The 13,100-nt window shown below is 41.6% G+C and overlaps 1 protein-coding gene across 1 annotated transcript; it reads left to right on the top strand.

Moving 5' to 3' along the window:
- Positions 1-3,270: 3,270 nt before the first annotated feature.
- Positions 3,271-10,884, top strand: LOC100892602 (iduronate 2-sulfatase). The gene is made up of 7 exons (XM_030980956.1): positions 3,271-3,752; positions 5,502-5,656; positions 5,960-6,137; positions 6,741-6,829; positions 7,388-7,858; positions 8,520-8,646; positions 9,755-10,884. Exons 1-7 carry the CDS (start codon positions 3,698-3,700, stop codon positions 10,678-10,680), a joined length of 2,001 nt encoding a protein of 666 aa, XP_030836816.1. The 5' UTR covers positions 3,271-3,697; the 3' UTR covers positions 10,681-10,884.
- Positions 10,885-13,100: the final 2,216 nt, after the last annotated feature.

The raw sequence follows: 13,100 nt of genomic DNA, 5'->3' as shown, positions 1-13,100 counted from the left end.
TATCTCACAGCTGATAAAGTCACTTTGCTCATTTAAAAAAGAATTGATTTAACAATTTAAATTTGGGAGTCTAAACTTTATTGATTAGAGCTTCATATGATCTTTATACTTTAATGTTTTTATGTTTATTTTTTTATTTTTTTGGACTGTAACATGCTACAATTTACAAATGTATTAGATTTATACAACTCATTTGGTATCCAGGATGGTGGATTCAGAGGTGAAGTCATGATCAAAAAGTTTTGTACTTGTGTTTATATAGTAATGTGAGTGTCGTGGTCGAGTGGTTTATGGCGCTTGACTGGAAATACGAAGGTCGAGGTTTCGAATCCCGACACGGCACTAATATCCTTTGGCAAGATATTAACCTGCACTTGCTACTCTCCTCCCAGGTGTTAAATGGGTACCGGTAGGATGCGACTGTCATTGTTGGTCAAACAGTTTTTGAGCATCAAGTAACGCCTGGCTGGAATGCTCCCCAGGAAGTGGAGATTGTGCACACAGTGTGTGCGAGCAAGCCCTGTATCCATTGACCGGGGTAATAGTATATTTATAAAGCACTTAGAGACATAAGCGCTATATAAAAGCTATATATTATTATTATTATTAATGACACAAAAGAATAGTGAAATAGTACAAAACATTATTCTATATTGATGTGCTTATCAAAAATAAATACATTTTTTATACATTCATATTTTCTATAAAGCAATATTCCTTAAATATATTGTATTATACTTGTTCTACTTCATACCTATATAGTATGAATTTATATAAACTTATGACAGTACTAGTTATTGATTAAGAAGAAACAAATTTTCATTTGAAGAATTGATTAATAAAATGATATTGCCCCAAAAAAATCAATTGTTCTTCTCCACATTGTCATGTAAGTTGATGTATTTGGACAAGTACAATAGTCCCATTAAGACTTATGTATTCATACATGATTTTAATGCACGATAGAGCAGATAAAGGAGAGAGAGAGAGAGAGAGAGAGAGAGAGGGGGGGGGGGGAGTCAGAGCAAAAGAGATAGTCGGGGTGAGAGAATCAGATAGAGAGGGATATATATAGAGAGAGAGAGAGAGAGAGAGAGTGAAATAGATAGATAGAGAGAGAGAGAGAGAGAGTCAGAATGAGAGAGAGAGAGAGAGAGAGAGAGAGAGAGATAATTCTATAGGGGGGGGGGGGGACTGCCCTTAAGGCCCCCCATCAGTACGCCAGTGCAAGGGAGCATAATGAACGAGAGGGGCGAAGGTGACGGCAGTGACTACACTCCCTCACATGTTTTTGAAGTTTTGTTGTTTAAAAAAAATAGATTCAAATATCAGCCTGGTAAATACATAGACTATGTTGTAGTGACTCCTTACTGAAAAGAGCGAGCGGAATATTCATTTTTGTAGCACTGATACTCTAAAACTGGTAAACACACAGTGTAAGATGTGCTTACGTGATATCAACGGAATACAGATTTTCTACAATATTTACTTGTACAATTCGGATATGTTCTGTGCCTTGGTGGTTGTTATTTTACCTGACTGCTAAGAAAGCATAAATGCTTGTAAGTAAGCAACCAGACGGCCGACGGCTTTAGGTCCTCTCCGATGGACCTGATAATAGGGATTAATGCCTTACCAAAGGGCACTAGCGCATCGCCTTGGCTTCGAACCCGGGTCACCATATTACGAGACCACTGCTCTACCGATTATGATAGGGAGGTTAACGACCGAGCGAGATTATTTTTTGCATTTTATTATTCTAACCGCTGAACTCTTGGGCCCTCCAGAGCATAAGAGTGTGTTGCTGTGTTTAGTCAGTGATTTGCTATTCCTTTTTTTTTTTTTTTTTTTTTGGGGGGGGGGGGCACTTTTTCAAAATTACCGGGGGGGAGATCCCCCCTAAAAAATATTGAGAGGGGGACGTGTCCCCCACCCCCCCCCCCGGGATCGCCGCCCCTGATGGTTTCAAATGAAAGTACATGTACTCGATGAAATGGGGTAAGGCTAGTTGGGAGACATCCCCCCTCCCCCGATGGAGTACGTATACCGATTAAATGGGGACAGTGTCTATGACATATATTACAAATACAAGGTGTTTGTTTTAATCCTACGTACCCTATAAAATGATGATTACCTCTTTATCATTATATTCCCCTATTATACCATGGAGTTGGAATGGACTGATTATACCTAGAGTATATGGTATTAAACAGACAAGTCGATGGTGGTATTTGCATGCTTTGTCATTCATCGATCCTCTACCCATTCTCAAAGGGAAATCAAATCTTTCTAACTTTCTCCGGTGTAATGAGAGGGATAATTCCCCCCTCCTGATATAAATGATCTAATGCGTGATCTATGCATGGTTTTAAAATACCCGCATAATTACGACCCTCTTTAATATAACATCACAAAGAATCAGCCGACATAATATTTTCTTTGTCCAGGCATGCAAGGTTGTTTGAGGTTCGCAAACACCTCACATCCGTTCATCAGGCGCGTAGCCAGGGGGGGAGCGGTGGGGGCGGTCGCCCCCCCCAAAAAAAAAAACGCCGGCCAAAAAAAAAAAAAAAAAAGAGAAAGAGAAGAAAAAAAGTAAGACGACGTAGGAAGAAAAAGGGAAAGGAGTCGATAATTTAATGAAACGTCAAAGCTTCCGCGCTTCGCGCGGAACGGGGGGAAATTGAGTTCAAATTAAGTATTAAGAGTCGAGAACGGAACAAAGAATCGTCTTCTTTCTCTAATAATTTAATGAAACGTGAAAGCTTCCGCGCTTCGAAAGAGGGGGACTGAATACAGATAAGGATTAAGGGTCGGATAGGGAGGTTAACGACCGAGCGAGATTATTTTTTGCATTTTATTATTCTAACCGCTGAACTCTTGGGCCCTCCAGAGCATAAGAGTGTGTTGCTGTGTTTAGTCAGTATTTGCTATTCCTTTTTTTTTGGGGGGGGGGGGGCATTTTCAAAATTACCGGGGGGGAGATCCCCCCTAAAAAATATTGAGAGGGGGACGTGTCCCCACCCCCCCCCCCCCCCCCGGGATCGCCGCCCCTGATGGTTTCAAATGAAAGTACATGTACTCGATGAAATGGGGTAAGGCTAGTTGGGAGACATCCCCCCTCCCCCGATGGAGTACGTATACCGATTAAATGGGGACAGTGTCTATGACATATATTACAAATACAAGGTGTTTGTTTTAATCCTACGTACCCTATAAAATGATGATTACCTCTTTATCATTATATTCCCCTATTATACCATGGAGTTGGAATGGACTGATTATACCTAGAGTATATGGTATTAAACAGACAAGTCGACGGTGGTATTTGCATGCTTTGTCATTCATCGATCCTCCACCCATTCTCAAAGGGAAATCAAATCTTTCTAACTTTCTCCGGTGTAATGAGAGGGATAATTCCCCCCTCCTCATATAAATGATCTAATGCGTGATCTATGCATGGTTTTAAAATACCCGCATAATTACGACCCTCTTTAATATAACATCACAAAGAATCAGCCGACATAATATTTTCTTTGTCCAGGCATGCAAGGTTGTTTGAGGTTCGCAAACACCTCACATCCGTTCAATGACAAATGAGACTCTATCCTTTTCCTACACGCTCATTCGACATTTTGACTATAGACGACTGGCAAATATTATACAGGCCTAAGCTCGATCCCTAAGCTGCGAAACTATGTTCTCAAGGGTACCGTTTATCGTTATACTATGGCTTCTTGCTGCAATGCAAGGTAAGTTATAATCCGATTAGATTCTAATGTGTACTTCTTTCTCTTCAACTCATCCCTCCCTCTTCGACCCCCTCTCTCCCTTCTTTCTACCCTAGCTCTCTCATTCCCTCTTGGCACTTTGCAAACAATATATAACGAGTTTCATTCTTATCTGCTTATATCCTTCAGAACAAAGATATGTTGTTGTTTGGTATCATCGGCGTTTCATTCCTTTTTAGAATATTTACGCTTTTCACTTTAATTTTTTTTGTGGTAAATTCGTACTCTTCTAAAATCATAGTTTTTAATAATATAATCTCATATCCACTGGTCCATGAAAACCCCTCTTTGACGTATATATCCAATGAGCTTTTTGGTAGAAGAGGCGGTGGGAATGGGGGGGGGGGTAATGGTCACGGGAGTTTGTGGACATATCCCCACGGATCGCTTCATATACTATACCGCACACGGGCCTATCTATATAGGGCACAAACCTCAATTGAATTTTAAATTCCTTTAAATTTCTTTCTTGTGGTGTCTAGACCTGCCTAGCACCTGGTAATATATGCTAACCTTTTCCGATTTTTACTTCATTGTTTATCAATAGAATTCTAATTATACTCCATTTTTCTTCATAATTTAGGAATTTTTAAAATTATAATCGATACATTGTTCAAAAATTACTTGGACTTTAGAAAAATTCTTAGGAGATTATTGGAAATGGTATAAAGAACTCAAATATTCAACCATGCACGCATCGAAGATGGGACCAGCAAAATTATGTTATGAAATCAGATAACTTGTTATTCAGGTTTAAATGCGTTTAACGAGATTCCAATGTTATTCAATTTGTCGGTATGCCTACTTCCAATATTATAATGATTTTTTTTTTTTGCACAAAATATTCGAAGTTATATCATACGTTGAACAATTCTTGATAATTATGAATGTAGCCTAAGTTGTGCAACAGGGGGGGGGGGGGGGGGAGGATGATCCCTATTTCAAGAGTGTGGCAAATATAAAAGAGTAATACTTTGAAAACTTTATGATAGTTGGCCTCTGCATTTATCTTGATCATTTTACTTACCTCCATACTATTAAGTTTTCAATTATATATATGCATTTTTATATGTGTGTATTTCAGTTGTCACTCTTTATGTAAATCAATTATATTATATACTATTATTGTTATTTGAATGTTTTATATGTGATTTATCAATAAATGCAGAATCATCTGCTAAAAAGACAAGAACAACAATTACTGCAACCATTCAAGTAGTACAACCAAATATTTATTTTTCATGAACATGATGAATATATAGTACTTAAATTCCTCCCATTATACATTATATGTCGTTTGTAAAGATAGATGAAAATGTCATGAAGCACTTGTAAGACATTTTGACGTTATTATTCAGACTAATTCGCTCGTTATGGACAGTTACAGAAAGTGGCGACTGGCGAATAATATTTATCATCCTAAATGCCTGCCCTGCCTGCATGGCATAGACTGCATTCTGTTGTTATGGTTCATTCACAAAAAATATCTTTCATAATGTTGTATATCCTGGTCAATGGTATTCTTGAGTATGTTGCTTCATCTTTTGCGCTACTGACCCAGTTGATTGTCTGTTTTCATAGTAAATTACGGTGAATACAGATTATGAATATGAATATGGTAGATAAACTGGTGGGATAATCGTTAAAATTTGTGTGTACATTTAAAATTTACGATGTTTAAACTATATATCTTTTTGTTGTTGACAACAGAACTTGTAGGTGCTACTGCGACAAGACCCAACGTGTTATTCATTGTAATAGATGATCTACGACCATCACTTGGATGCTATGGGGGTCCCATCATATCACCGAACATCGACCAACTCGCAGCTCAATCTGCTGTCTTTACCAACGCTATGGTGCAGGTAAGCAATATTTTGGTTAATAAACTTAAACAAGGGGTGATATTCATTTACTTATTTATATTTATGATGATGATGATGATGACGAAGATATGATTACGATGATGACGACGATTTTGAATATGATGATGATGATGATGACGACGACGATTTGAATATGACGATGATGATGACGAAGATGATGACTACGAAGATGATGAGGACGACTTTGAATATGATGATGATGATGATAATGATGATGACGATTTTGATGATGGATGGTGATGATGACGATGATGATCGTATTTTCAATTTTTTTTAATTAAGCAAGCTGTGTGTGCCCCCAGCCGTACATCGTTCTTGACGGGGCGTCGTCCCGACACTACTCGGCTCTACGACTTCGGGTCTTACTGGAGGACACATGCAGGCAACTACACTACCATACCACAACACTTCAAAGAGAATGGCTACATCACGCTTTCGGTCGGAAAAGTTTTCCACCCAGGTTGGTGTTTTTCTTTCTCCCATCAGAACGATTAAAGTTATCAGCGAACAACATTGAATTCCCATGGTATGTCTCCTCCTCTCAGTTCCCTATTGATTGTGTTTAAGACAACAGCAAATAGAAATGGGTAGAGTGCAGAGTGTTAAACCAGGGAGGTGTTTCTCATATCACTGGTTAAACCATGGACCCTCGATGGTTAAAATACACTGAAAACAATTAAATTAAGTCTAATAGTTTTGTGACCATAGTCCTGTAGTTTTTTAAATGTTTGATCATATAAGAATTCCCAGTGGTATGTCACGAATCGGTCTTTTGTCTTCTTCTATAGGCCTATGTCTAGAGGTCGTAATCTGCGTGGAGAGGTCGTAAGTTCGAAAGTCAGATGATGAGGAACAGACAAAAAAAGAGGGGGGGGTCATTAGGTTTTGGGTGTACTGTTTTTGCTTAAAAACTTTCTTGAAATGAAAAAGAAAGGGGGAAGGGGTAATTAGCCTGGTCATGATTCTTCTTCCCCTCCTTTTTGGGGGCGGAGGGGGGGGGGGGGGTTGCCCGGGGTTATACCCCTGGAATCGCTACTGATATACATGTTGTTTGTAATCATAGGAATACCTAGTGGAAGTACTGATGACTTCCCATATAGTTGGACTCTACCTGCCTACCAGCAATCAACACAAAGCTTCGAAGATTCGAAGGTAATTTGGACAGCCTTGGATGACATCCTCTCAGAAAATGTTTTAAAAAAACTCTTGTCCACCAAACGAACTAACTGTTACACCCTCTGCATCTTTTTATTACTTCATTATATCCCTCTAGTTTATAGTATAATACGTAACTTCTATAATTCTTACTACCCTCTTCTTTCTGTCTCTTTCTCTTCATACTTGCCCCTCTAGTCTCTCTCACTTGCTCGCTCTTTATCTTCTCCCTCTATCTCTTTCCTCTCACCCCTCTTTGTCTGTCTGTCTGTCCGTCTCTCACCCTTACATTAATTTTCATCATCATGTTTAATTTTTCTCCTCACATTTATCACGTTTATTTCACATTAATTTTCATGATTATACTCAGAATTGTCCAATGCCATTAAAATGATAAATATTCCCTACTTAATATTTGGAGGAATTAAAGTTTCCACATAAGCAGAGGGAGAGAGGGAGGGAGAGAGAGAGAGAGAAAGAGGGGTGGGATGAATTTTAGCTCTTCATACTCTCTCTCTCTCTCTCTATTTCTGCATCCGTCCTTTTGTAAACCAGGTGTGCCCCGGCAATGACGGTAACCTATACAACAATGTGATGTGCCCTATCGATGTGGATAAGATGCCCGACAAAACACTTCCCGACCTACAGACACTCGAGACCGCCGAGAATCTCATCAAGATCCTCTCTCCAAAACAAAAACATGACGTCACAAAGCGTGATGATGCCTTTCATCCGGGGCTGGAAGATGCTCTCCACGGAAGGGAAGGTCGAGGAAAGAGAGCTCCTGTAGTGAGACTACCCTTCTTTCTAGCCGTCGGGTTTCGGAAGCCGCACATCCCGTGGAAGTATCCGAAGGAGTACAAAGGCCTGTATCCGCTCGACTCGGTAGAAATCGCTCCTGACCCGAACATTCCCGACGAGCTGCCGAACGTGGCGCAGGTCGTTTTCCAACAGCTGAGACTACGGGATGACATCAAAGCGATGAATCTCAGTTTTCCGGTCGGCACCATTCCTTTGAAATATCATGTATGTTTGAAGTTTGAATGTTCAACGTTCCCCCTTCTTCCTCTTCTTCATCTTCTCTTCCACCTCCTTCTTCTTCTTCTTCTTCTTCTTCGTCTTCTTCTTCTTTTTTTTTAAAGTAAGTGCTCGCACTCTCCCCCCCCCCCCCCGCTCACTGAGCGAAATATTGGTCATTTTCGGGGGCAAATACGAACAAAAATAATGCTCACTACCCCCCCCCCCCCCACTGAGCGAAATATTGGTCGGCGCGATTTTCAAATTTTAGGCCCCCCCCCCCCCCCCCTATCGGCAAATCCTGGATCCGCCATTGGCGTGCGTCAGAGGAAATGTAGTGTGCATGGTGCTTTTTGAAGCTAAAATTCTATCTTGCTTTACTTTCTCTTTTGAACATAATATTATAAACAAACCATCAATCCATATGTGCAATTAGGATTCGTTAGTGTGTTGAAGGTTGTAATCATATAATTATTAATTATGCAACGAGGTTTTTTTTAACGACAGCCTTCATTATTCTATGCAGTTCTTCTCTCAACTGTATCGGCAACATTTATAAAACATATTTCTTATACGTCGTGTAGAAAAAGACTCAGTATTGTGACGTAAACATGTTATATGTACATTGGCAATAATATTGTTTTCAAACTCATGGTTTTACCTTTGGCAGGCTTCGCTAAGGCAGAGCTACTATGCAGCCACAACCTATACGGACTACCTGGTGGGAAGGCTTCTCCAAGCACTTGAAGACGGGGGTTACGCCGATAATACAATCATCTCACTCGCAGGGGACCATGGTAAGCACGACCTAATGGGCCTCTTTAGTGTGGACCTACTATACACTCTAAAAGAAAGTTTAGTAAATATTTCCACAACATATACCCGATTATTGGATAGAGGGAAGATTTAGGTAGAATATAACCTAATTTGGGTAGAATTATTGTGTATTCTAACTAACACATGGCATGCGCCTTTTTGTATCCGATAATGGTAATTAAAAAAAGCTACCGCACTCATTTGTATAAGTTTTAAGAGCAGGGGCGGATCTAGGGGGTGTTTCGGCGGTTTAACCCCCCCCCCCCCCCCCCCCTCTTGGGCGGCCAAGTGAAAAAAAAAAATTAAAACAGTAAAACGGCGCTATTTTTTGATTTGTTGTTGTTGTTGTGGGTCAACCCCCCTCCCTCTTGGAAAAAAGCTAGATCTGCCCCTGGAGAGTGTATAAAGCTATGGGTGATGTTATCCCACCTACGCATCACTGTTGCAATAAACCTGTAAATTGTTAATTATCAATTTTCTATCTCATGTAAAACAAATGACAATTTTATATCATCAATGAAACTGTAAATCGTATTTAAATATACACAATATTTGTTAAGTGTTCTATATATTTTAATGTGTTATCAATGCAATGTTATGCCATGTACTTTTTACTCTGTAAATTGAACAATTTCAGCTTTTAGCTGCATGTCCGATGATTTTTATCTTAATAAACCAATACAATACAATACAATATACCAAGTAAATGATCAAAAAGAATCATGACTTGTGACGTGACCTGGGCCACTTTCCTTGCTAGGTGGATGGAATATTAGAAAATTAAAGCCATCAAGTGTGACGAAGGTGTGGGAGGGGGTCGTATCATCTGGCAATGTTGCCCCTTCCCCTTAAAAAATGTTCGTTTATCTCCCCTTCATTTTTTTGTTGTTGTTTTGTTGGGGGGGGGGGGGCACGTGTCTCATTCACCCTCCTTCATGATGGATCCTATAAACTGGCTTGTTTGTTTTGAACCGATGATCGCGGCGTTAGACGCAGAATTTTTCCTGTGTCTGAGGGCGAATTTCGGTGTGCAACCAATCTTAGTTATTAATTAGAATTACTCCACTGTGTTCATTCTGTTTCTTTCAGGTTGGCAGCTGGGAGATCACGGCGAATGGAGCAAGTTCTCTAACTTCCAGCTGGCCACGAGAGCGCCGCTGATGGTTCACGTGCCAGAGGTCACCGACCGGAAGTCTTCCACTACGAGGAAGTTTCCTCTCATCGACCCGCTGTCACCTAGTTTTCAGGGTCATCTGAAGGAAGATGGAATAAACGAGGTCGATTCGAGAGTTGGCGAAATATTCTCCACACTACAAAGTCACCAGAGTAAAAATGAAATTGATTCTAGGGTCGATGACAGCTATTTGAGATTTTCACATGACCAGACGGATAATGAAGTGGTCGAATCGAGGAAATCTCGGGGATTGAAAACGAAAGGGAGAAAGGCACAATCAGAGAACGTCCACCAGATTGATGAGTTTGTAGAGCTTGTTGATTTGTTTCCGACTCTTGCCGAGCTGACAGGTCTCCCAGTGCCACCCGTGTGCCCGCCGAACCCTTTTAACGTGACCTTCTGCTCCGAAGGCTACAGCTTCGCGCCACTGATCCAATGTGCAGAATGCCTGAACAGCAGCGCACGCCGCGGAGACTGCCGCGGTACTACACCGCGGGACATCGTCCGGTGGAAAAATGCCACGTTCAGTCAGTACCCTAGGCCTAGTGTAACGCCGGATAAAAATACCGACTTACCGGACCTGGACCTCATCACTATCATGGGCTACTCAATGCGGACAAACCGGTACCACTACACGGAATGGATCGGTTTTAATCACACCACGTTCCAAGGGGACTGGTCAGACGTGAAAGCTAGAGAGCTGTACCTGAACGACTCGGATCCACGTCAAGATAATAACGTTGCTAATGAGGAATGTTATCGCAGTTTGGTGAGAAAGTTAAGCCATCAGTTGCAAAGGGGATGGAGAGATAGCCTTCCAGTCTTTAAGACTAGAACCTAGAAGTTATAAGTGAAGTAAATTCCATGTATGTTACTACTTATTAAAAGGGTCGTTTTTCAAGTCTTTCCCAGTAGAAAACCGCAGTGATCCCCACCCCCGATCTGGCTACAGATGCGGTTCTAGGACACCTACCCCTGGACATCCACCCCAGATAACCACCCCAAGTTAACTACCCCCTAGGACAACTACCCCTTTAGGGCAACTACCCCCCTAGGGCAACCACCCTCTAGGACGACTACCCCCGGGACAACTACCCCCGGACAACTACCCCCGAGACGACTACCCTAGGACAACTAACCCCTAGGACAACTACCCTCGGACAACTATCTCCCAGACGAATACCCCCTACGACAACTACCCTCAGACAACTACCCCCAGACAACTACCCCCTACGATAATCATCCTATAGGACAACTACCGCCGAACAACTATCCTAGAGGGTATGTCCGGGGGCTGTTGTCTGGGGGTAGTTGTCCTAGGGGGTAGTTGTCCAGGGGTAGTTGTCCAGGGGCTAGTTGTCCAGGGGGTAGTTGTGATGATGATGACGATGATGAAAAGCATTTGTATGGCGCCATATATCTGTTTAAAAAAACATTGAAAGGCGCGAGCTCCTCCAATATAGCATTTAGATGTCTGAAGGAAGAAGTGGTTGTCAATTTTGCGAATAGATGATGGGAGAGAATTCCACAGGCGAGGGGCAATAGAAGAAAATGCCCGGTCTCCATATCCCTTGAGATGAGTAATGGGCATCTGCAGTTGTCAGGTAGTTGTCCCGGGGGTAGTCGTCAGAGAGAGTGGTTGCCCTAGGCCTAGGGGGGTAGTCTTCGTCACACATGTCTACCGCCTTTGGTTAAGGTACATTCCACCCCTTCCCTTTGTCAATTTGGATACGCAATTTCCAGGGGCGGATCTAGTGGGGTTTCGGCGGTTTACCCCCCCCCCCCCCCCTTGGACGGCCAAGTGAAGAAAACAAAAAAGGGAGATAAGAAAAAAAAGGGGGAAAAGAAGAAGAAAAAAATAGTAAAACAGTAAATGGCGAGATTTTAGGGAAATCCTGGATCCGCCACTGGGTCAACCTCCCCCCCCCCCCCCCCCCTGGCAAAAAGCTAGATCCGCCCCTGATTTCTATTCCTGGGCGCTGGTCAGCTACAGCCTTCCTGCCTGTAGTTTATCAGATAGGCCTATATCTTTATTTTGGCAAAGGTCTAAATTTTGTGCAAGAAAATGTAATCTTTCAGAGCCATAGTTCAAGAAATGCAAATACAGGAATTTTCTTAACTGGGCGTGACAACGAAGCGAGACACTGTGTAAATTACTCACCAACACCCTAGCTACCACTATACCCCCCGCACAGAGTGTGGCGATGACCAAACCCTTGCTCATATAGCCACACGACGGAGGTAGCAATATAGGATCTCATAATTAATTGTTTGCCTATACCACGTTTATGCGCCAAGAAACTTTTATCTTCCAGGTACATGTACACCAGTACCTGTAGCGAAGCATGGTTTAAGCCACTGATTGATTAACAACTTGATTCGTCACCATGCATAACTATGAATAAACGAAACAATATTATTACGTTATTATATATTTTGCTGTTCATTCTATATTCTTTAAGAAATAAAAGACAAATAAGTGAAGAACGATTGGCAGTACGCGTGTCCGTGTGTGTGTGTGTGGGTCCGTGTGCGTAAACGTGAGGAAAAGAACTTGGCAATCAAGGAAGGCAGGTTGCATTTACAAAAAAGGGGGAAGAATTAGAAGTGAATATGAATGTGAGCATGTGGCCTTGCTGTGGTGCGTCAGTGTGTGCAGGGGCGAAGATCCCGGGGGACGGATGGGGGAGGGGGGAAAATACATCCCCTCTCAATTTTTGTAACGAAAATTTGAAAAGTGCCCCCCCAAAATGTATAGCGTATACTGATTAAGACTACAACACACTTTTAAGCTCTAGAGGGCCCAAGAGTGCGCGTTTAGACAGATAAAAATGCAAAAATCTTCTCGCTCGGGAGATAATCCCTCGCATATATCCTTCAAAATGTACAAGTATATATTGTAGAAAAGTGAAGCGTGAAAAAAGTATATTGATTGTATTTTTTTTACTATAGTTTTGCTAAGGAATGTAAGTTTTTTTTTTTAATACAACAAAACTTTTAAAACCTGTGAGGGGGAAGTCACTTCCGTCACATTTATCCCTCTCGTTCACTATGCTCCCTCGCACTGGCGTACTGATGGGGAGGGGGTGGAGGGCAATTGCCCTCCCCCATGAAATTCGAACGTGATTTATTTCTAATCCGATACCAGTGATTTACAAATGTTGCTGGATTTCCATGATTTTTCCTTGAGCTTTCGGGGGCTCTGCTCCCTGGACCCTACCAAGGGCCCTAAGGCGGACCCCTGGTTGCTTATCTGACCGT

The sequence above is a fragment of the Strongylocentrotus purpuratus genome, unplaced genomic scaffold, assembly GCF_000002235.5.
Source record: "Strongylocentrotus purpuratus isolate Spur 01 unplaced genomic scaffold, Spur_5.0 spur5_scaffold_11, whole genome shotgun sequence".
In the NCBI taxonomy this organism is placed as follows: domain Eukaryota; kingdom Metazoa; phylum Echinodermata; class Echinoidea; order Camarodonta; family Strongylocentrotidae; genus Strongylocentrotus; species Strongylocentrotus purpuratus.
The sequence above is the reverse complement of the archived record's forward strand: the minus strand, read 5'-3'. Positions and strand labels throughout refer to the sequence as shown.

Coding starts and splice junctions, on each gene's coding strand:
- LOC100892602 (XM_030980956.1), top strand. CDS start 3,698: ATGTTCTCAAGGGTACCGTTTATCGTTATACTATGGCTTCTTGCTGCA. Junction 7,859..8,519: donor CCATTCCTTTGAAATATCAT/GTATGTTTGAAG, acceptor TACCTTTGGCAG/GCTTCGCTAAGGCAGAGCTA. Junction 8,647..9,754: donor CTCACTCGCAGGGGACCATG/GTAAGCACGACC, acceptor TGTTTCTTTCAG/GTTGGCAGCTGGGAGATCAC.